The sequence below is a fragment of the Eretmochelys imbricata genome, chromosome 2, assembly GCF_965152235.1.
Source record: "Eretmochelys imbricata isolate rEreImb1 chromosome 2, rEreImb1.hap1, whole genome shotgun sequence".
NCBI classification, from domain to species: domain Eukaryota; kingdom Metazoa; phylum Chordata; order Testudines; family Cheloniidae; genus Eretmochelys; species Eretmochelys imbricata.
The window spans coordinates 119,311,833-119,336,598 of NC_135573.1; the positions used below are offsets into that span (position 1 = coordinate 119,311,833).

At 39.1% G+C, this 24,766-nt stretch overlaps 1 protein-coding gene across 3 annotated transcripts in view; it reads right to left on the reverse strand.

The window, feature by feature from the left end:
* Positions 1 to 4,593: 4,593 nt before the first annotated feature.
* Positions 4,594 to 24,766, reverse strand: part of EXOC2 (exocyst complex component 2) — a 188,655-nt gene continuing 168,482 nt past the window's right edge. For 2 of the 3 annotated variants that reach the window (XM_077810717.1, XM_077810715.1), the window contains 6 exons: positions 21,162 to 21,217; positions 16,539 to 16,661; positions 12,781 to 12,842; positions 11,696 to 11,755; positions 9,200 to 9,244; positions 4,594 to 6,379 (listed from right to left, as the gene is read on the reverse strand). In XM_077810717.1, coding sequence (XP_077666843.1) covers positions 6,289 to 6,379; positions 9,200 to 9,244; positions 11,696 to 11,755; positions 12,781 to 12,842; positions 16,539 to 16,661; positions 21,162 to 21,217 — 437 coding nt within the window. In that variant the 3' untranslated portion in view covers positions 4,594 to 6,288. The remainder of the gene's footprint in view (positions 6,380 to 9,199; positions 9,245 to 11,695; positions 11,756 to 12,780; positions 12,843 to 16,538; positions 16,662 to 21,161; positions 21,218 to 24,766) is intronic. The other variant, XM_077810716.1, reaches the window with a different exon arrangement.

A 24,766-nucleotide genomic window follows, 5' to 3' on the forward strand; every position in this document is an offset into this window, starting at 1 on the left:
AATAGCTCTGGATTTTTTTTTTCTGTTCAACAATCCAAAAAACAAAAACAAAATGCAAAAGACTATTGTTTGCTGAAATGCTCAAGTAGAAATATCAAGCATGCAAAAGTCAGAACATTCTAACAGAGAATGCCGCTCTTGTAAAAGTATCTTGTCTACATTTTACATTATGTAGCATTTTCTCTTTTTGTTCCCATTGAATGAAAGGATATATAGAAGCAGCCTTAACTTTAGGAATCGCCTGACATTTGCATGCATGTTATTTGAATCTTCACAGTACATTAATGCTAGGATTTTGCATTTAATAAGAAAATCACTTCCCTTACCACTGGAAGAAAAGCAGCCACCTCTGGAATGAAATGCAGCTGCTGTCAGCATTACTGCACAACAGTTTAGGGAAAGAAATTAATAGCAGTATAGAAAATATGCTCTTTGCATTTGCCTATACAGTGTCTATAACACTGAGGGTGCTATCATATTATAAACCATTAACAATAAAAATAATATCCATTTGAAACCGCAGTGTGAACCTTTTAAAGTTCAATTTTGTGTCATTCAATAGACACTTAGTGCCCCCCAACATTGTTCCAGTATAGATTGCTACTTGCTACACAATCACCCCCATTTCCTGAAGCACCTGTTGTTTTGTTTGCTATCCACATGATCACCAGGCCCCAGACCTTCCTAATATATGAAAAGTTTACGATTGTTACTCAAGGTGGGATAGCAGTTGGGTAGTAACAGCTTTTGGTCACTACCTGCCTTTGCCTTGACATTAAGCAGTGACATAGAGGTAACAAAGTCTAAACCCCCTTATTAATTCCCTCGAAGCCATTCTGTCCCCTGGACAGATATAAACAAATGTGTCAGTCCCATTAAAAAAAGATATCTGAGATCAAAAGGAGCAAATAAGAGTCCCTATCTAATAAACATTTTAATTGTTTGACATTATTTTAAAATTGCTTAGCCTTTTTCCTTGAGTATAAAATTTGATCCTGGACTAAGAACTTTTAAGTTAATTACCATGCCAGAGTGATTATTTTACTGCTGTGTGACAGTATGGAACAGACTTGCCATCACTCTAGTCCCATTTGAGGTCTGCCATCAGTGTAACAAGGCTAGCTGCAGATGTAGTTCACATCGAGTCCTGAAACCCAGACACTCCAAAGCATATTTATGCTCTACAGCACAATGTAATAAGCTCTAGTGGCACGGCAAGGACTACAAGCGCTGCCAATTGTTTTGACAAGTCACATATCTTTTACCAGTTCTAGCCAAATATTACACTTCCAAGTGCCCATGTGTGCCACAATTCATAACATGAAGCAGATTTGCTGACACATACAAGTGTCCTCTTATTGTCACAGATCAAGATGGGTCCAAATTCAACCCTCAGATCAAAACACCCAAAACTGCAAAGTGTTCAAGATCCAGATCTGAATTTTAGGGTCTGAGCCCATCTGTAGGATTAGATACCATTTTGCATGTATTTCAATTTTCATTTATTCTGATAAAGGTCACTGTAGATTTCACATTGCAAAATGGTTCCACAACGCGTATAGCAAATACAAAAGATGCAGGGCCCACTCATGCCCTAGCGAGATCCCAGATTGGGACAGATGTTAACTCTGTCTCTTAGGAAGTACGTTTTCTGCATGCGCATGGGTTTTCATGTACAATTTGACAATTGGCCTAATCCGAAGCCCACTGAAGTCAATGAGTTTTTCTATTGATTACAATGGGCTTTAGATTAGGCCCAATATAACAGGAGTTTTGATATGTTTGCATGTTGTCTTTTCTAAAAAGAACTGAAGATCATATGTAATCATGGTAACAGCCAAATTCTGGTCTTGATGTTGCCTTTTTTACAAAGCCAGAATAATCTCTAGAACATGCCATTTTTGCATGATGTCACAAAATCACACACACTTAAAGAAAACACTTGAACCACTTAATTCAAAACCCCAGGGGGTCAGTTCAGAAATAGTTTCTATATTTTCTAATGCTTTAACCAGTCAAGTGTTAAATGTGTATAGGCAGGGGACTTCCAGCAAGTTCCTGGCAAGTCACAGATCTCTCTGTCAGGAAATTTCTGTGTTAATCCAATTTTTCTTTTTAATTAATCCTCATTTCACCTAGTTTTGCATCAGTCTGAACAATGCCCCTCCCTCTTTGGTGTTTAGACTTTCCAAGTATCTGCAGGCATGCATTCTGTTCCCCCATACTTGTTGCTCACCTTATATTTATTTTTTTAGGTTTTTCCTTATAGATTAATCTGTGTTGTATGTCAGTCATTTTGTTTCACTTCTTTGATTTCCCTCCAGTCTGTCTTTCTCTCTGGTAATGGATGTACCCAGAAATGAATGGTTCAATAGTTGCATGGCAATAGGGTATGTGAATAAAAATCTCACCTTTAGTACACTTCTCAGGGATGCAATAGGCTTGGCAATGGTTTGGTAAGTGGGTAAATTCAACCCGTCAGTCATCCCCCCTCCCCTTGTGCTACAGCACATATCGCCCCACAGAGCTACAAAATGTCCAGCCCCAGCCCCCCAGCACAAGCGTCTCACCTCCTTCTTGCTGTCAGATAGTGAATTTGTACTGGTTCTGGTATATTTAGGGCTTTTGATGCATGTGGGTGGGCAGAATTTGCTTGACATCCTTGATCCACAAATCACGGCCCCAATTCTGCAAAGACTTACACACAAGTTTCACTTTAAGTACCAGTAGTCCCCTGCCTATTCATAAAGTTAAGAGTGTGTGTAAATGTTTGCAGGATTTTGGTCCACGTTTCCAATCGTCTAGGTTCTTCTGTATTATTTCTCTGCCCCAAGAGTGTTCAACAACTCTCTATCAGATATAATCTGCAAATTTCATTGACATACTCTATACCTTCCACAGCCTATTAATGAAGATATTTTAAAAACTCAGGTTTGTTTGCCAGGATTTGTTCTTCATTCCCACACATTGCTTGTTTCTTTTGGTGACACTATCCTCTGTATGTTTATGGATTGTCCCCTTATTTGTTTAATTATTTTACTAGGGGGTGACGTTCACTTTAACTGAGTCACTCCTCCCCTGATTATGTTTTTTTTCTTTTTTAACTTCAGTACCCCATTTGCTTTCCCCCAATCTTTCGGGACCACCCCAATCATCAGTGACTTTTCAAAAAGTAATTCTCAGTAGTTCAGTAAATTAGGGCTCATCTACCCAGTGTATTAGTTTGCACTAGGGTGGCATAAATTCTAATGGGCACTAATTTGGGGGCACACTAACTGGTATGATGTGTGGACCCTGTTGGCACACAATAAAAACTCCCTAGTGTGCATTAACATAGTACTGTTTGAAACAGGACTGTATTAGTATGCACTAGGGAACTTTCATTGTGTACCAGCAGGGTCCACAAGGAACAGGTAATGCAAAACACCCTAACGTGCTGCATTTACACCCCACTCACATGGACAAGCCCTTTGTGAGCTAATTCCTTAACACCTCAAGATGCATAACATCTGGACGCACTGAGATGTGTATTTCCTGCACCTGTTATTTTTCATGAAGATCTATTTGTACATGCTTGTTGTCACTTCCTAATTTCCCAAGTTTATTTTTCTTTTAAATGGTAGATGAAAAGACCCCCAACAATCCAGCTCATTCTTTTAGAGTCGTCATTAATCTTTCTTAGGTATCTAGATGCTGATTCAGAAGGGATGTACATATGCACGTACATAACTTCAAGAATGTGAGCAGTCCCAATGACACTTAAAGTCAGGCATGTTCTTAAGTACCTTGCTGATTTTTGGCCTTATAGAGGCCCCTCAGTGTAGTATCTAGGTCCATTTACTAATTGGCTCAGTTTTTCTCCAGTATTGCCACTAACCCGTACATCTTTATAAATACTCTTAACCCTTAAAACACTTTTGCTATCATGAAGAGTGTGTGTGTGTCTGCATGTGTGCTCTCTTCAAGTCTTATTTGACTATGTATTCTGGTGTGGTCCCCACAATGCTTTTCCATTTCCAGTAATGTACTTTTTACTCACTATATTTTTGAACAGGTCCTTGTGAAGCCGCATTGACCACTTCTTGTTCCTCATAATCTTCTTTTTCAGAGGAACTGTAGTCTGTTGTACCTTAATTATGGTATTTTAGCATTCTTAACCCCTCTTCCACCCAAGTGGATTTTAATAATTTTTTCCATTGCACCTTGTTCACTAGGTTTCTTCATTTCCTCCAAATCTGCTTTCTTGAAATCTAATACTCTTGTACTACACTGGTTCATGACCCCTTTCCTCACCATGTTTAATTCAAGTAACATGTGATCCCTTTCCCATTATTCTTAGCCTCTCTGCCAGTAACATTCAGCATTCTTGTAGAAAGACTCAACTAAAAGCAAATGGCTTGGCTTAGGTTTGAAGAGAACAACCAATCTCTTGTTACATAAGGTGACCAATATAATGACGCTCTGAGGGATGTTTCTTACTTGAGCATAAAAACTTCATAAATTTGCAACCTAGCTGATGCAAATATAAAACCTCACATATTATGTAAAGAAGGTCATAAATTCTTCAAAAATGAATTCACAGGAAGTTAATGGTCATCTTGCTTAAACACCACTTTATTATTCTGAAGTTAGTGCCTTTACAGGTCTAACAAACTGTACAATCAAACCAGAAACTGTGACTATAAATTTATATACTCAGCTTACGTTAGATAACATATTTAGGAAAACAACAGTGGTCCAGGTAACTGTTTAATACTCCCCCAATAAGCATATACATTAAAAAGTTTCAGATTTTCATTAAAATCCTCTTAATGCTTATTTAGCCACATATATAGGCATCAAACTGTTTTTTACAATATTTCATAGTTTAATATTGAAGCTCTATATTTTATTTTTAAAGCATTTAACTGTATTGGCAAGATAAAGAATTTCTGGTGATTCATTAAAAATGTTTTGTGAAGTCAAATGATGGCTTCTGTAAACCAGGCCAAAATAACTTTAAATGCATAAACAGCAGGTAAGTATTGGCCATTATTTCTTTAGTAGATCAGTAAAAAAAAACAACCACCCCCCCTCCCCAAAACTAATAGCCTACACTAACTAATATTTGTTTTAGTTTATGGCATCTTTATTTCCTGTACTTTACATTAAGTCACAGGATGTGAGTCTTTAGGGTCAGTAGAGAAGCCACAATACATACAGCTTCTAGGATCATACACCTATGGTAGTAAGAGCAGAATTTGTCTTTGACCTGCCTAATCTCCACCCACTCACAACAGGAATTCAGTATTTCCTGATGAGAATGATACAACCAGGGAGGGATGGCAGACAGAGGGAGTAAGTCTAAAACGAGGAGGAAAGGCAGGAGAGGAAGTGGGAAGGAAGCAGGAAAATCCAGTGGCCTACACTACACTATCGGTAGCTCTTTTTTTTTTTTTGACTATCTGAGAAGTTGTTTGCTCTTCTGGACCTTAACCAATAAAGAATATTTGATTTAGTGAAGATTTAGATGTATTTAAAATACTGCAATGCTTGCATTTACAGTCACTAACTGTTAAGTTGCCACTGAAAAGTACTGCTATATTTCGGCTATTTAACTTTGACTTTCTGACTGAACTAGAATAGAGAACACAGTATTGCCCGGCCCAGGAGATCAGCTGAATTTAAAAAAAAACAAGAAGTCAGATTTGTGAGCACTTGAAGAGAATGGCAGAGAAATTACCTAAAGTGTTAAATTTTTCAAACACGCAGCCCCTTTCCCCTGCATACTATATTTGAATGTGTATTAGAGCCATCTGCAGGTAGTAACATTTGTAGTATGCATCTGGATAGTTTATACCAGTTGAATCTTACAACATGCCAATATACACATCTGTTCTCGTCAGCATTCCTGTGCGACCAGGGAGCTTCAAACTGAGATATTCAGAAATGTCTAACATGCCCCATTTTCAAAAAATATTTCTAACAAATGAAATATACTTTGCGGCATACACATGAAGATTTCTCTATAAACATACAGCTATGGAGAGGATATTAGAGCAAAGTTCGTCTAACAGCCTTGATAGGATGAAAAACAATAGATAATTTTTTTTTTTTTTACTGTGGCATTTCTAATATTTTTTCTTATTTTGAAGGATAACCACAGGAATCACACTATTGCTTGCCAGTAAATTGAAACACCACTCCAATGATTTAAGTATTCTGCTCAGTGTTTAAAGGAAACAGCTGGGAGTAATGGGAGTATGTTTAACTGTGTTCTTTTGTGGGATGCTTGCGTTTTGCTGTTGTCTATGTTTTCATCATTGCTGAAGAAGCTTGAAAGCAGGTGAGCTGCAAGTGCATACTACTTTTAAATTTGTTTAGTAGCTCTTCTAATAACCTGCAAAAAAGAAAACATTTTATAACTTTAGCAATTTGGAGTTTACAGATTTGGGGTGTTTCAAGTTAGGTTTATCCATTTATTTAGAAGGTAATTAATGTGGCATATATCACAAGCTCTCTGACCTTGGACACATTAAGGCAGTAATATTTCGGTATACATGAAATGTTAAGTTTCTCCAAGATAGCATATCAGGAGCAAACATGCCCTACTACAAAAGCAGGTACTGTAGATGCACACCTATTTTTTAAAAAAATCCACTTATTGTGAGTAATGCAAGGAAAATCTTATTTTGTTGGGTTCAAGTTCCTCTAGTACTTTCCTACCCTCCCACAGTATCATATCAGACAACTGGGTGCTCTGAAGTAGTTTTACATCCTTTGGTAACAGATCCTGTATAGACCATGGTTAAGAGACCAGATACTTGAACAGAGAGACTGCTGATTCGTTCTAGTATGAAAATTCTTATAATTTCTCACAATATAGCAGGAAAATGACAAATTCCACTGCAGTGACACCAACAGACACATACTGGAAGCAGCAGCTTTCAGAGAATCAGTAGCGGAGCATTGGGAATGTTAGGACCACATTGTGTTAACTTGACACTTTTTCTTATAATCCCACAAGCTTGTTCTTTTAGAATGCATCGCAAGGAGCCTGTTTTTGTGTGGTTGAATAAGGTAAGAGAAAACCCTACTTAAAGCTTTAGCAGTTATTTCTGTGTTCTCAAATACATGGTCAACTTAAATCAAGTCAAATGCTGGCACTTGTTCACAAATCCATATATAGCTGACGTTTAGATGTACAGCAAGCACAAGTTATATTTAACCTGCTGCATAACGGGACAGCAAAAATGATGTGCTCATGGAAGAACATAGCCTCAGAGGTATTATCAAGTTGTATGCTTTTGCCTTCATATAAATGATATCTTCAAAAATAAATTTTCATTTAAGAGGTGACCTGCAAAAGAAAAAAGTGGGCTTCTTTCTCCCAGCCTCCCCCCTTCTCCCCCTCCTTATGGCCTACATCAGGGGTGGCCAACCTGCGGCTCTTCAGAAGTTAATATGCGGCTCCTTGTATAGGCACCGACTCCGGGGCTAGAGCTGCAGGCTCCCACTTTCCAATGAGCCGGGGGGTGCTCGCTGCTCAACCCCTAATTCTGCCCCAGGCCCTGCCCCCACTCCACCCCTTCCCGCCCCACCCCCTGAGCCTGCTGTGCCCTCGCTCCTCCACCCCCTGAGCCTCCTGCACACCATGAAACAGCTGATTGAGAGGCGCTGATCGGCAGGGCTGCCAGTGGGTGGGAGGTGCTGGGAGCGGCGGTGCGGGGCGGGGGGGGAAGCTGATGGGGAGCTGCTGACATATTAGTGTGGCTCTTTGGCAATGTACATTGGTAAATTCTGGGTCCTTCTCAGGCTCAGGTTGGCCACCCCTGGGCTAGGTCTATTTAGACTGTAAACTCTTTTGGACAGAAACTGTTTCTTTCTCTGTGTCTGTACAGTGCCTACCACCCTGAGAAAACACACACACACACAAAATAATGTGGTCTGAGCTTTTTTTTTCTTTTTAAAGCCTGGTTTGCTACTTTGGAAGACTCTGGTGCCGAGAGACCTAGTAAAATGGCAACATCACACAAGTCAAGAGATTGAAAGCTGAGCAAATGCAAGGTGATGAGTTTTGCCATCAGGCTATTTAAAACTTTTTATTGTTTATGTTACCACCTATTGAACTCAATGAAAATATTTGAGTCACAGGCATGACTAGAGGCCTCAGATGAGACTGGGGGTCCCACTGCGCTAGGCACTGTACATACATGTAATAAGAGACAGTTCCTACATCAAAGAATTTACAATCTAACACTAGCCAAAGGATGGGAGAAAGGAAGTACCATCACCCCCATTTTACAGATATGGAACTGAGCCACAGAGCGGTTAAGTGTCTTGTCCCAAGTCACACAGGAAGTCTGTGGTAGAGCTGGGAATCGAAACCTGATCTCCTGAACAGTAGTCGAGTGCCTTAACCACAGACCATCTTTCCTCTTCAGCTACAATGCATATGGAGATTTTGTTAAAGATTCAATGCTGTCATCCCTTTAACTAGGTCACACTGAGCATCTCAGATTGACAAGAAAACCTCCAGCAAAACCAGGGAAAATCAGAATTCATATTTCTAAGGTAAAACTAAGCATTTTGGGGGAGGGGGAAACCCCAACACTTTTAGGCCAACATTGAAAGAAGCAAGAAAGGAGAGCTCACTCAATTTTATAAAATCCTTTGCAGGCTTCCTTTCAGCAGCTGCCAATCATTTCCTTCCAAAAACAAATAATACGTTGTGTACTGTAAAATTAACAAGTGTGTGTCTTTCCCAGGATCAGCGAGTGAAAGCACAAATAAATTAATACCCACTTCCCCAATAGCCCTTCTGGGAAGGGCTACTGAGGACATCCATCATTCACACGCAGGCAATATTTCAATATTACATGGAGTGTGCTATTGGTAACACCAGCAGCTCTAAATCATTCCATAAAAAATACATTTAACATAATTATTTGTAATTTTGTCATGAACGGTGTGGGAAGTTTACAGATGTAGTGGTAACATACATGAGAAAATAATCTAAGGTATAGAACACATCCTTAACTCTCTGGGCCTCAGAGCTGCCCTCTGGGTGGAGGTAGAGCTGTAAAAACTGTACCGTGCTTTGTTTGTGAACCGCCCTCTGTAATTCAGTGCACAGTGGTTGGAAACATACCAAGCATTATGGTTTTGTCTGAAAGTTTAATTTCGATGAACTCCAATTGCAAAGGGGAACCTTCCTTACCTTTCGTAAGGCTCCTTTCGAATCTTCAGACCCTCCTGTAGAGCTCTAAAAGGTGGGGAGAGGTTTTGAGGCTTGTGGATGACAGGAGCAAGGAGTAATTGTTGGATAAATGGATGGAGGCCCATTGCAGGGAGGCCAGGTTCACAAATTTTGTAGCTGTGCAAGCATCCTTTGTTTGTGTCTACAGAATATTGAACTAAGGTGATGTCTGAATGGATTCCGTGCAAATGTTTCACACATCTTTGGTTTCACAGACAGAACACAAACCAATACCAAGTTTGTTTTTCTGAGATATGTGTGTGTGTTGTATGTGTAAATACATTCGTTATGGGCTCAACATTGTAAGGTGCTGAGCACTCTGGCCCCAAATCAGTGAAGTGCTAATTACATACTTCACCTTAAGTGTGTGAGTGGGCCCATTTATCACATGGCATTACTAACATGCTTTAATCTAAGAGCATACTTAAATTCTTTGCTAGACTGGGGTCATAGTGGCCATCATCTTCAGATCTGAATCCTTCTGGGCCCGTATCAAGGGCCCTTGCATAATACAATTAGGAGATGGTATCAGTGGCTATTTTAAAAAAAGTTATTAGTTTTTAATTATATTCCAGAATCTAAGCTTTCATTTAGGAAAACAATAAAGTTTCTAGCCCTTACAGTTGTGAACAAACAGTGGAAATGAACACAGCAACATTTGCTTGAATTTGCTGACAGCCTGAAACAATAGGTCTGGAGACATGAATCTTTCCATTCACCACAATGGGTGTTAACTCTGAAAGTTAATTATGACAATATAAATGTCAGCACTGTTTCTGATTTTAGTATAAACATCAAGCTAATGTGCTTATCCACCACTGCTATATAGATACTGGTTTAGATGTAGCAGGGCAGAATACCTTTGTCAAGGGCTGCTGGGATGGGGAAAGAGGAATTCAATTTCCTCTTCTAAATTTAAAGGAGCGCTACATTCCCCTCTTATTTAAAGCCTTTGGATTACAAAACCAAACAAAACTGTCTTCCAAGTTCCCCAAGACACCAATTGTCAAAACCTTCTGTTTTCCTCCCTGACTATTTTTCCAATGCAGTTATTGGTATTGGTATTGGTATTGGTATAATGCAGAAGACTATTTTTCCAATGCAGTTATTGGTATTGGTATTGGTATTGGTATAATCCAGAAGACATTATATACACACAGAGACTATGAAACAATACCTCCTCCCACCCCACTATCCTGCTGGTAATAGCTTATCTAAAGTGATCATCAAGTTGGGCCATTTCCAGCACAAATCCAGGTTTTCTCACCCTCCGCTCCCCCACACACAAACTCACTCTCCTGCTGGTAATAGCCCATCCAAAGTGACCACTCTCTTCACAATGTGTATGATAATCAAGGTGGGCCATTTCCAGCACAAATCCAGCCCTCCCTCCCCCCCGACATTCTGGTTAAACTTGGATTTAAACTTGGAGAGTGGTCAGTTTGGATGAGCTATTGCCAGCAGGAGAGAGTGTGTGTGTGTGTGTGTTCCGGGGGGCGGGGGGGAGTGGTGGTGGTGGTGGTGAGAAAGCCTGGATTTGTGCTGGAAATGGCCCACCTTGATTACCATGCACATGGTAGGGAGAGTGGACACTTTGGATGAGCTATTACCAGCAGGAGAGTGAGTTTGTGTGTGTATGGGGGTGAGGGGGGGGGTGAGAAAACCTGGATTTGTGCTGGAAATGGCCCACCTTGATTATCATGCACATTGTAGGGAGAGTGGTCACTTTGGATAAGCTATTACCAGCAGGAGAGTGAGTTTATGTGTGTGGTTTTTGGAGGGGGGTGAGGGGGTGAGAGAACCTGGATTTGTGCAGGAAATGGCCCACCTTGATTATCATACACATTGTGAAGAGAGTGGTCACTTTGGATGGGCTATTACCAGCAGGAGAGTGAGTTTGTGTGGGGGGGGGCGGAGGGTGAGAAAACCTGGATTTGTGCTGGAAATGGCCCAACTTGATGATCACTTTAGATAAGCTATTACCAGCAGGACAGTGGGGTGGGAGGAGGTATTGTTTCATGGTCTCCGTGAGTATATAATGTCTTCTGCAGTTTCCACGGTATGCATCCGATGAAGTGAGCTGTAGCTCACGAAAGCTCATGCTCAAATAAATTGGTTAGTCTCTAAGGTGCCACAAGTACTCCTTTTCTTTTTGCGAATACAGACTAACACGGCTGTTACTCTGAAACCTGTAATTCAAAAATGATACTGTATTGATTAGACTGGACTAGGGAACAGAGTGGTGACACATAAAGTCAAAGTTTCTGCTGTATAATTTAGGTCCAATGTGCCACACTGAATCAGAGCTTTGTCCTGAATCAGGGCTGCCATTCTGTGACTCACAAAAGTCAAATGCCATAACTTATTCTTCAGCACCACTATTTTGGTACTGCACTAAAAAACTAGCGCTCTTGAGAGTGGTATTATAAATGTTAAAGAAAGTGCAAGTACACTTACTTTTTGTCTGCTCCACTTAAGAGTTGCGGCAGGGCTTCCAAAGCTTGCTTAAAGCTTGAGCTGTAATGCAAACATATTTAATATTTCCCAGGCATAATAGCTCTCTCTCACAGCTCCCTCCGTATCTTCATAAATAGATACTTTAATTTATGAAATGTTTTGATTTAGCTAAATTAACACATTATCAACTCAACACCTCAGGCTTATGAATAATTTGAATATAGCCAGCCATAGGCTCAGGTAGACTTCTAGCCTGAACAAATTCCACAGCCACTGAAAATACCTGATACCAGATAAACCCTGGAGACGGACAGCAAAAGTATTTATGCAGAACATAGTCATTGTGAGGAGCCACAGAGAAAGAGGAAGTCTCTGAAATAACTGGTCTTAGTCATTTATGGTACTATAGACAATAGTTAACAATCTGAATTCCACCCATAAGTGAACAGGAAAAAAATGAAGTACAGATGTATATGCTCTCACTGGCTTGCTGTACTTAAGAGACAGGCCACTGCATTCTATACTAGCTGAACAGCTGACTGGCATTCCAAGAGTCCTACATCGAGAGTGTTACAGTAGTCAAATGCTAAGTTGACAGAGCTATAGGTAACAGTGTCAAAATCTGCATTCAAGTGGGAAGGATACATTTTGGCTAACAGAAGATGAATGACCACTTCTTCTAGCGGGGATCCAGGAACCAGGAGGAGTCTAATGAGACCCAGAGACTGTGAATCACTTTGTTTTGATGGCAACAAGCAGGATTTTCATTTTATCAAATCTGTGTTTTTGCCAAATTGTTTTCATCCAGATCCCTATCTCTGCCAGACACTTGGAGAGCGGGGAAGTAGTACTCCCAAAATTAGATGAAAAGATACTGCTCAAAATGTTATCATAAAAGTAACAATATTTCCCATTACCAGAGATAAGCTTAATAACAGAGTTTTCAAAGTATGCCATTGTTTGAAATTAATTTGAAATAAAATTACTTTAAACAAATATTTAAGCTATATTTAGTTATTTTAGTTTTTTCATATTTATCAGGCATTTCATTTTAAATCAACAGCACAAGCTACTTAGCATCTTACTTGCTTTCTGGCGTTAGGTATATGGCCACAGCATCTCTCAATGCACAAATTTCAAGCCTTGCCTAGAGACAGAATGTAACCATAGTTACAAATTTAAAATATTCTTTGGTTAATTAAACATATATGTCACAAAGCCTCTCGCCTGTTTTCAGAAGCAAAATATTACTGCACACTGCAACTTTAAGCAGCCTTAATAACTTCAATAACTTGTTTCCTGTATTTCTGGTTACCACTCTGCCATGTCAGTTAGGAAGTGCTGCAGGAACGATTACAAATTTGTGAAATTGAAGTCAAATTGTTTATCCAATCACTATGAAGTTGTCTCCAAACAAAGAGCCGTCTCCCAGTAACAGTACCAAAGCATGAATTCTGGTGCTCCTTTTCTGCTCTGAGATAGCATTTCTGTGCTTTTATATCTGTAGCTATTGCTTTCTACAGGTCAAGACTAGCTCCTTACAGCACAGCTTGGCCAGAGAGGAAGAAAACACAAGAGAACAAACATCGGTTAAAACACATTTTAGTCTGGGTTTTGCTGCTGAATTTATTTTCTTCTTCAGATGAGGAAGTAGATGGTTCTGCTCCACTTATCTCATCTGTCACTTTGCTGCATATACAGGCTTGGGGATTTTACCTCAGCAATGTACCTGTGTGTCAATTTCCAGCTAAGCAGGCTACGATGGAAAATGAAGTTTGGGTACATTTCCGAGGTAAAAGTGAATCAAGCAGGGTATAAGAGATCTTCTTTGCTCTCATTGAAATTATTTCCACCATGGATTTTATGTGAAGATGGTGACACCATGAATTTGATCAATACTTACAAAAATATGCCATTTACACATTTCTTTCTAGAAATGGATTAGAGCCACAAACTTCACCATAATTCACAATCGGCTTTTGTTCAGCCCATTACAGAGATTCTGATGGATCCAGCCATGAAATGCAGAGACTGATCCAAACATAACCAAAGTTAATATAACCACATCAACTCTCTAATTAAGCTTTTTAAACTCTAACATACATATTTATTTTCAACTGTAATGAAGGTTTTTGTTTGGGAATATCTTATACATATATCATACATACAGTTTTTATTTTTCCCTGCTGGATAGGCAGCCAGCATAGGTTTGTGCTTTCAGGGTGCAGGACTTCCTGGCAAGCATTAGGATTTAGCTGACCACCAATTTTATGGTAAAGAGAAATGTTTCCCTTGTAGGAAAATGGCAAGCATAGATCGGCCTTCTCAACTTTCCTGAACATCTTGTAGGTTCTTTCAGGATGAATGGGTTAGGATTTTTGAGAGCTGGGTACCTTAGGGGCTTTTAGACCCTGGTTCTGCCACCAATAAAATTTTGAGTTACTGGGTTTTAGTGTAAAACTAAGTTGTGTAGTTTTGTTTCAGTTTTAAGAGGCAAAAGCCCACTGTGGTAGCGGCACATTATCAGGAGCCATAGTTTATGCCTAACATCAAGCACAAGGCTGGGAAGTGAGCGAAGCCTGGATATGTAGGGGGTGTCTAGATCAGGGGACTGGCTGTTAAATATAGATTGAGGCGTCTCTTGTCAAAGCTCAGTTCTTTCCACAGGGTACGGGTATTTTTGAGCAGTTTGGTCTGGTCCATATCCTACCGGTTTTGGTACAATCAATCTATCAATAGTGAGGGTTGATTATGGCCAGAATGATAGAAAGGGACCACAACTGACAAATTTTTCTCCTGGGAGAGACAATTCTTTCAGTTATGGGTTCAGGTAGTGAGTTCAATAAAAGGTGGGCTGCTTATTCAACTCAAAAGTTAATTGTGTAGAGCCTTTATTTACCAACTTTACCCGGCTCTGACAAGAAGTCCTTCCGACAAGAATTCTCCCTCAAATGATACTCTACTAACAGTACTTGGAAAGTATTACAAGTACATTTAAAATCAAAACTGTACATAAGGTTTATAATATGGTGCAATTTAATATTTAGGTTTCCCCCCACCAGATGCCAAGTCTGCTGGAGAGAACATGAAATGGCAGCTGGTAGTTCCTGCAAGTCCTAGAGAGGCTGTACGTCAGAGAGAGTACCCGCTGAGTCAAAGGGAGCTTTCTTTTTTCTTTAGACTTCTCTAGAACTAGTTCAAACGACTGGATCAATCAGGAGTGAGTAGGGCAGTGTTAAAATATCTGTTTTACCCACGGGTTGGTAAAGTGCCACCACTTCCACGGTCTGAGTTCAAACCAGGCCCTGCTACAATCTGAAAGACCCTGCCACACAGTATAGTTCGTTTGTTTAAAAAAATCGTAAGCTTGGTTTAAAAACAAAATCCAAATATTTGAATATAGTCCTGAGACTCTGCATTTAATAACATTATACAACTATTGTGAGTAAACTCCTCATCCCTCCAAAATCTCTTTTGGAAAACATGCACAATTAATGGTAGGTAAACTACCAGAATGCTCATGTATGCCAATATGGAACACAAAGCTCCTTTGTATCAGACCACTGTGGATTACATCGTATCACATTTCGTCTCAAATGCTTTCCTTCTCTCCTTGTCACATTTGTGAAATACCATGTGTATTTAATATATTTACATGTAATTACATTTTAAATATACACTAATTAATTCCACCCTTGTAATTTCACTAGGCTATGGAGTCTTCTGCTCCAATTAAGTTTAATTGCTAACTAGAAAGCATAAATAGTCTATGGACTCTCCTCTTTAAATGTTAAGTTGATAATATTCTACATTGTATCTTCATTACAAAGAGTGTAATATATTTTTAAAAATAACCCCATTTTTGTTTAGATTTTCAGCTGCTTTACAATTCTAAAACAAAGCTGAAAAAACAGTAAGATGGGTGTTGGCTGCAGATTTCCATTTCTTTTATCTGCCTTATTAAGAATGGATTTTAAAAGCTAAACAATCTTTTTAAATACAAGACATGGAAGAATTGAAGTAAAACCTGAATATGACGGTATTTTAAGATGTAAAATTAATTGACTGGATTACAAACAATTCACAGACCATATACAGCCTATAGGTATTCCTCAGTCAAAAGATTCAAAAGCACTGACTTAAGAGTTTTGTCTGAATAAGGACTATTGGATGTGATTCTATGAAGAATGTGATTAAACCATGTATTCTATAAATAAATGAAGCACCATAACCAGTGTTATAATTATTTACAAAACCCTAAGAGTTTACCCTTCCTTGAACCCCTTTGGGAATCTTAATGTCACAAGAAAAGCACTCAAAATAAATGGTTAGAAACAATGGGCCAGCACATATTCCCGCCCACCTCTGTTTATTAAAATACTCTGGTCACCGTTCATTTGCTCATTGTTGTTAGTAGTGGTTCATCTAATCTGAAATGGGAAAGGCAAGACTTTTGATAAATGGATCTTTAAGACCTTCTTTAATGGTAATTTTTGCAAGTGTTTCTGTAGTGATGTCATTTTGCAGCTTCAGTGAAACAGCTATGCCTTCCTCTGGAGTTGTACAATACAGGAAATGTTTTTATTCTCTCTCCAGACATTGGAATAATATACCACTATGACACATCACTATACTGGCCTTTCCACACTAATACCAATAGATTTAAAAACAAGCTATAAAATACAATTAAAAACATTATTAAAACCAAAAACTTTGCAAACAAAAATAAGAACACATTCAAAATATTTAATTGGCTGCTGTAAAATAATGGGTAAAAATATAACTTCTACAACAGCTGTTTGTTGCATTTGAGTACAAAGAGAAACTCAGAGTCTTTATCTACCTGTAAAGCTCCATTTTTACTGAACGATGACACACACTGCATCAGTCGACTTAGTTCTTCAGCAACAGATTCCACAATCTTTGACAGTACTCGAGGCACTAATTCCTTAGAGATAGTGAAGACCTGCAGGTTTTAAATCAGAGTTATGAATTGGGTATCTGTATTAATATTTATATTGCACCTTAGTATGGACATGCAAAGAGTTAACCTTGATTGCATGTTTCGCTGCTTTTCCCAGAAGCACCTTATCTTCTTCCCACTGCTCAGCCAGTTTGTTCCACCTGTTATGGCTTGTCATAAACCTAGACTGAAAACTCTCTTGGACTGTCTTTTTTTATTACTTGCTTATATAACACTGAGATCAATAGTGCCTGGATTCCCAATTAGGGTCCATAGTTGCTGCCATAATAATAATACAAAATCCACCTCCTAAGAAGCTTACAAAACAACAGAGTAATAAAACAAATAGATAGGTGCTGAAATGAGATCAAACAGTGTCAGAGACCAGAAGCTTGGCAAAAAAGTAGGTTTTAAGGAGAGATTTAAAGACAATAAGAGACTGTTAATGCACTGGAAGAGGGATAATGTCTCATATAATTAGGAGAGAGAATTGGGCAGAACACGCGGCAAGAGATGGATAAGAGGAAATGAGATCGGCCCTGTAGGTAGAGCAAAGTTGTGTTAAGCCTTGACGATGAAAATGAGGAGCAGTGTGGATTACATGTGGAAAAGAGAGGGGAAAGAAAAAGGGATGGTGATTTGAGGAGGAAGTGATGTGATCAGAGTCATGGGAAAAGATGATGATTTTGGCTAGAAATTTAATTATTCATTTGTTCAGATTTCTTAAAAAAACAAGCAATCAACAACAAATGATTCGGTCTCACTTTTGCTACAGGACTTTTGCTTTATGTGAAAGTTAGGAGTGTGTCCGATTTCACAGTGAAAAACTGCTTTATAGAAATGCATAATCAGTTGAAAATACTTTGAGAAACACCAGTATGTGGATGAGTAAAACTCAAATATGAATTTAGAAACCATACCTGATTTTTCATGATATATGTGAGAGTGATGTGTCATGGATCTCACAGACTAGACAAACAGTAATATAACAGATTTGCACCACAGCCAAGGCACACACATGCTGGCTATCAGTCACTCACCCTGTTAGTTCAAATAATCATCTTGCTTTTAACTGCTTTGACCCACAAAAGCCAACAGTTTTGGTCACATACAGAGAAAAATGGTAAAAGCAAAATGGGAAAAAGCCATTTCATGCAGGTGTTGCTGAGCAATACAACACAAGCATACCAAGTAAACGGTCAAAACCTTCTAATAAGAAGAATGTATTTGTACCCACAATGGCTGTTCTCAACGTTACTTTTTAGAACTCAGGAAAAAAATTCTCAGCTATAGTAAATCATCACATTTTTGCAAAAACTATACTTATTTTGGTTTCAGTTCAAATTTGACTTTTAGTTAAAGTAACAATTTTTTTCACCTCAGAACCTGCCTATTGCACAGCTGATGGTTAACTATTGTTGTTTAAACTATGGAAATCAGCAGTGTTGCTAGCAAAATCTAAGACTGAGCCAGATTGGCAAAATTTCAGCAGAAAACAGTGTTACTCTTGTGGAAATTGTAAAATTTCACACCAGTGATCAAATTCACATAGTTCTGCAAGTACTTGCAAAAATGTCATTTCACACACAGAAATTCATGAGGCAAAACTGAACATGGGAGAAACAACTCGCATCCAATTCAGTAGGGTATTTATGCATGTGCCCTAATTTTAAGCAGGAGTAGTCCAATTGACATCAATGAGACAACAAACTCTTTAAAGTTAGTCATATACTTAAATCCCTGTCTGAATCAGGACTTTAATCATCATACCTACTTAAAAGGACACAGCCAAGTTAAAAATCATTTAAAAAATTTCGTTACTTGTGTTTATTAAAACAATTTAGATTATTTTAACTGAATTTAAAAGAAAAATCTAACTTATTTTGTTTGTTCCTTTCATGTAATTTACTCATCCTGGAAAATGAAAATAGACTAATCATTTTCACTGTGGTTTATAGTTATGTTAACTCCTTCATTCTCAGGTACTGGCACAATGCTGCAGTATTTGTGCTACAGAAACTGGAGGTAAATACCTGCATCAAAGCAAAAATCTGTTTTAATTGGAATTCCAAAAGCCATGAAAATATTTCAATTAGCATTAGTGTCTCTAATTAGAGAAAATATTAAAAGGAGCCTAGAATACTCAAAAGCCAATTTAAACAAGTAAAGAGGGTCTAAAGACAGAACAGTGTTATTTGTGCTATGTGAAAGAATGGTTTTGGTAATACTAATGAGAAAATACATTTTGTGATAGAGAGGGATGGGATTATTTCGAACAGGTGCTTTAACTTAAGTACTGTAGAAAATTCCTGCAATAGTCAATTTACACTTAGGTATGCATCTGCAAGTGTGCAGCTCTGCAAATAATTATTTCAATTTTTATCAGAAATTTCACACTTTTTTAACATACACTCCTCCTCTCTGTTGCACGCCATGGCCCACTTTGGGAGTCTAGACAGTACATATCCGCGGTTCCCAAACTGGGGATCATGCCCTCAGCAGATGGGGTCGTGGGCCAGCAGGTCAGATTCGGCTTGTGATCTGACGCTGTCTGCCCCCAAACATATCCAGACTTGCTCCATAAGCGATACACCAGGAGACCGCTATTTTGATCTACAAAATGGTGACCTCCACAAAGTGTGACCTCACACCTACGGTGTGTGTGAGGTCACTCTGTGCAGAGCTCACCATTTTGTAAAATAGCAGCTTCCTGGCACAGTATTTGTGGAGAGGTCCAGACACGTTGGCTGTGCGGAGTTGTTTGTATGGATGCCATTTAACCATTTGAACCATCTGGCTGTGCCAGCATCCAGGGGAGGGAGACTTGAATCCAGAAGATACTTATCTGTGGGCAGCAGTTTTACCACAAGAGCATCCTCTCTGCTTGAGCCAGTAGGAGTCTTTGTTAGCTTTTTCTGAGCTGGGAATCTGCAGTGGCTTGTAAGCACCTTAAGGCAGGGCCCATATCTTCTTTTATGCCACCCTAAGTATCCTGTTAGTACTCAATAAAGAATCATTGTAAATTGCTGTCTCTGTGCTGTAAGTTACTGGCTGACAGCGAAATTATTTGGCCTCCCACACACGTGATGACTGAGCATCTCAGCCAGATGGAGTAATGGTTTGCATCCTTTTTCCCTGACTTGGACCATTATAAAGTATGATTGGGTGTGAAACCTGTTTGCAAGCCTCATGCCATGGATTTGCCAGCAGCTGAAATTGAACAGCTCATCAACATTTCCTACGATTGATTCTTGGGAGGAACATATGCCCAATTTTCTCTCCCAGAGTTCTGGTTCACCATCAAGAATGAACATCCTGCTTTCTCAATACATGCATTGAAACTGATGGTGCCATTCATGAGCACGTATTTGTGTGAAGTTGGTTTCAGCACATTTGTTTCCATCAAGTCTCAGTATTGATCTGCCACTGATGTCACCATTAGATTAGATGTGCAATTTCTACTATGCGGCTGGATTTAGAGAAGCCATGTTGCCACATACAAGTCCATGTGCTCACATAAGAGAGCACTAACTAAAATTCCTTGGATTCCTTGGTTGTTACGTTGCTCTGTTGTTGTCTGAGTCACAGGAAACAGTAAGTCTCAAAATGGGGTCATGCAGGCAAATATGAACTATGTATCCATTCCAGATTTTCTATTTGTGCTTGATGAATTTCCATGCAACATGATGTACGTTTTCCCCCTCTAACAGCACATGTTCAACACTTCCCCCACACTCCCATCTCTTGAAGCACAAACTAGTTCATAGAAAGAGCACTGTATTTTTTTAAAACATGCACGGAAAGAGAAGAATTGAGTATTATACTTTGACTTTCCTCTTCTTCAGATTGTTGAAAGAAAATAAAAAGCACACACCCAGGATTTGTCTCCACAGGGAGTTATTCCAAAACTGCTACCCGTGATTAACTCCACATAAGGACACTTATTCCAGAACAAGAGTACCTTATTTTGAATTAGTTTAAACTATATTAATTTGGAAGAAGACACTCTTATTTACTCTTAGTGTGCTTTGACCTACCCTGTTTTGAAACAGGAGCAGATTAAAATGCACTAGGGAACTTTTAGGGCACAACAGCAGGATCCACATAGACAGTTAGGATAGCAGCAGGATAGCACAAAGTAGATTTACTTCCCAGCTTGCTGCGTACTCACTGTTCACATAGGTAAACCAAGTTTAATCCATACTAATTCGGAATAAGAGTGTCTACACCTAGAATTAATCAGGAATAGTTAATCCAGTTTAAATTCACACGCTACTTTATTCTGGATTCTCTTTCAGGGTAAACAAGCCCTAAAATGCGATATGTGGTGTTACCGATGGACGTTTATAAAATTTTCAACCACCCCCACCTCTTTAATAAAATTTGTATTTAAACACAAAAATTAAGGTGGCCTGATTTTCAGAGGTGCTCATTTCCAATGAAGTCAGCCAATTTATTTTGTTTGACACTTGTAATAATGTGAATAATCTAAAGTTACCTCACCTCTGCGTGCACAGCGATGATATTCACTAATGCTTCTTTCAAATAGTTTCTGACACCTAAAACAGAACAAAAAAGGACAGTCAATCACTGTGTTATCTTGACAGAGCTAAGATAGTCTACTGTTCAATTCTATTGCTCAATGGTAGACTTTTTCTTTTCATTTCTTTAACTAACACATTTACAATGATAGAGGCAGAAAGAGAAAGTTCCACAGCCACATCGCCACAATCTATTTCCTTTTTCAAAATCAAATGGAGAAAGGCACATTTCCTTACAGCAAAAGGTTAAAGAAGCCAGTAGGTTCCTGTTTCAGTATTCTTCTTCTGTGTGAGAGCCTGTCTCTGATAACCTTTCAGTTTACCACAGATCCAATATTTAAAAAAAAAAGAAAATCCCCTTAATGTAAAGGTCCTGTTGATACACATACAATATGGTATATTACATGTGTAACAGGCAAGTGATGTTTTAAGAAGCGAACGTAGACAACAGAATTATATAGCTTGCAAGCAGAAGATCTCATTCCTATTTCTTTTGTAGCTTCTTTGATTGTGAAATATCATCATAAATGGAAATAAGAATTCTTGTTTCTATGGAAGTGGTTTTAGAAGATATTACTCATGACACTTTATAGCAGATGTTATGCTTATATAGAAGAAGTTTCTTTGGGGAAAAAATTTCAAGCAAGCAGTTTATTGTCTAACAAAACTTTTACAGTAGCACATAAAATATTTGTTCAGTAAATCTAGAGTAACAGAACGAATCTGGCTCTTTGTGTACATTGCTTTGCAAGCAATGGCAACACAGGGACTATTTTTTTTAAGGGTAGTTAATTTGCGACATAAAGGCAAGCAGAATCGTTGAAAGCACAAAAGCAGTAGAGAGAGAGAGAAGGGGTAGATGTACATGATTGGCCAGATTCTGATTTTGTTACACTAATGTAAATCCAGAGTACACTGACCCCACACCGACTTCTTTGTACATACTCCAAATGTAACTGAGATCAGAATTTTGGAGAATATTAAGGTTCTACAGATTGTGAGTTACAATGGATATTAATATTGCTATTATAAAAGTTACATCAAAGATACACTTGTAATCAGTTCATCTCATTTACTCCATCTTTCTTAGATACGTCTCAGTCGTTATAGCACAGTTCTACTTTGAAAAGTGACTCTAAAAATGACATTGAGGGAATCAAAGTGCATTGTCTCTCAACTGTCATTTCAAGTGTACTCAGTTTATAAAATATATTTGTGTGTTTATTTTATTTGCAAGTCCATCTTGAGATTTAAAAATCAGGCTGCACTCTTTCCTTCCCATCAAACCTAGTTCAAACACACCCAGAGTCCCCCTGGCACTCACTTCTGTAATCCTTATCACTCACAGCTTATTATGAAATCTGTATTTTGTGTATGTATACAAATCTATAATTTTCTCCATTATTCACAGATGGACTGAGCTGGAAAGGCTGGGAGGAGGCAGATACAGGAAGGTTGGGAGATTAAGAGAAGAAGAGGTTCAAGAACAGAAAGTGCATGCCACATGAAATGGCAGCAAGTAGAGGTGATTGAAAACCTATGTTGGAAGCAGCATGAAGCTGCTGAGGGAAGAAGCCCCTCAATTAGGGAAGGAGTTGGTACTGGGGGAAGGACCTATAAGTAGCCCTGTTTGGGGGCAGGAGTGGCCACCAGGAAGATAACAACCTCACTTAGGACAAGAGCAGGTCTCCTACATCCCCATACTCTTTAAATCTCACTGCGGGGGAGCATGGTGATGGGAGAGAGAAGTTTCACAGTGCTGGGCAGATCCATACTCTTGGCTAGGCCCTAAGGTCATTGGTTCTCCGGGGCAGAGAGCGATGCTGAGCTGAGCTCACTGACACAGACTCCCAACATTGTATGAGGAGGAGAGAGGAGCAGAGCGAGCACATGGAGAACTCTAACTCTCTCCACCTCATTGCAAGGACACTTCCCAACTGCAGAGTCTTCTGAGAGTCCAAACTGGTCTTCTCATCCACTATGACTAGATCTCCGTGATTTCTGCAGTGGCCAGTGTAGCTGACCTCAGGGCTGCCCAAGCAACTGATGGTGTGGCTGGCCCTGGGGACTGCCTGAGTAGTGGTCCTGGGGGTGGCCAGAGCAGCTGCTGCTTGGCAGCCCCCGGCAGCTGGTGGTGTTGGCTCCAGGGCACCCCTCTGCCCCCAGCACCCCCCAAGCAGTGGCTCCCTGCTCCCCCCAAGCAACGGCCTCCTGGGGCTCACCCCAGAGCAGCAGCTCCCCAGTTAAGATTTAGTCAGGTGTATTTTTATCGTCAGTGACCTGTCCATGACTTTTACTAAAAATACTCCTGACTAAACTGTACCCTTAATTATGACCTTTGGTCACATCTGTATAACTCCACTCTCTTCAAATTATGCTTTGAATCACATGTGTGCAATACCATCGCTCTTAATGCATTTGCACCGGCATAAAGTAACCGATAACCTCTATAATCAAAACTTAGGAGACAATTATGTTAATTGGGCACTGGACAGAACAATCACTCTTTATTGGTTCTGAAAGGTTAACAGGAATAAAAAGATATGACAATCTATTTATGTCACTAAAGTCATACAGACGGAGCAGATCTGTTCAGGAAGAAGATTCCATTTTTACATAGTCACTATTTAGGATAGAAATACACTTCAATCTAATGATGTGCCTAGAAACAAAGGGCTTCTCATAAGCTCTATAAGGTAGAAGTGCCATCAGGCTTTTATTCAAACCTCCACACATTCTCTTCCCTGAAAAGTTTTTCATTTAAACTAAACAAATAGCAAAAAACAAAACAAAAACTGTAGTGGATTAAAGTTTCCAAATTTCCAGAATTTTATCAAGCCCTCTCCACTTTTGCTCTTTGTTACAAGGTGGAGAGGTGAAAACATTGCAATACAAAAAGTTTTTATGATTTGTGAAACTGGCTGAAATAATATTTTCCTTGTAATTAGCAAACCAAAGTGGTGATATTACACATCACTACCTGTACCCTGTCAAAAGTTCACAGGCTGATGTGAGATTGTGCCATATTCCCTTCGCCTCTTTCCCTCTTCATCTTCCTTTCCCTTCTCATCCCCTACTTTCCTTTCTTAGGGCTCAAATCTGCTGTAGGCTGCATCCAGCAGAGGACAACACAATCACATACTACCAAATATAGTCTGATGAAGTGAGCTGTAGCTCACGAAAGCTTATGCTCAAATAAATTGGTTAGTCTCTAAGGTGCCACAAGTCCTCCTTTTCTTTTTGCGAATACAGACTAACACGGCTGCTACTCTGAAATCTGATGAGTTAGCATACTACATCAGTTCTGCCTTAGGAAAACTAGCAAATAAAGAGGCAGACACATTTTTGCAATAGACATTGTCACTGATAATAATACCTACCAGTGATATGGAAAAACATGAGGAACGAATACCAGCCACATCAAAGATTGGGATTTAGGTCCCATCACACCATACAGACTTGGGTAAAAAATGTATTTCTTTTTCACAAAGTATTTCTCAATTAAATTATACATTACATTATTCAGAGTAACAGGCTGCATTAAGCAAAGACAAAGTTAAGAAGAAA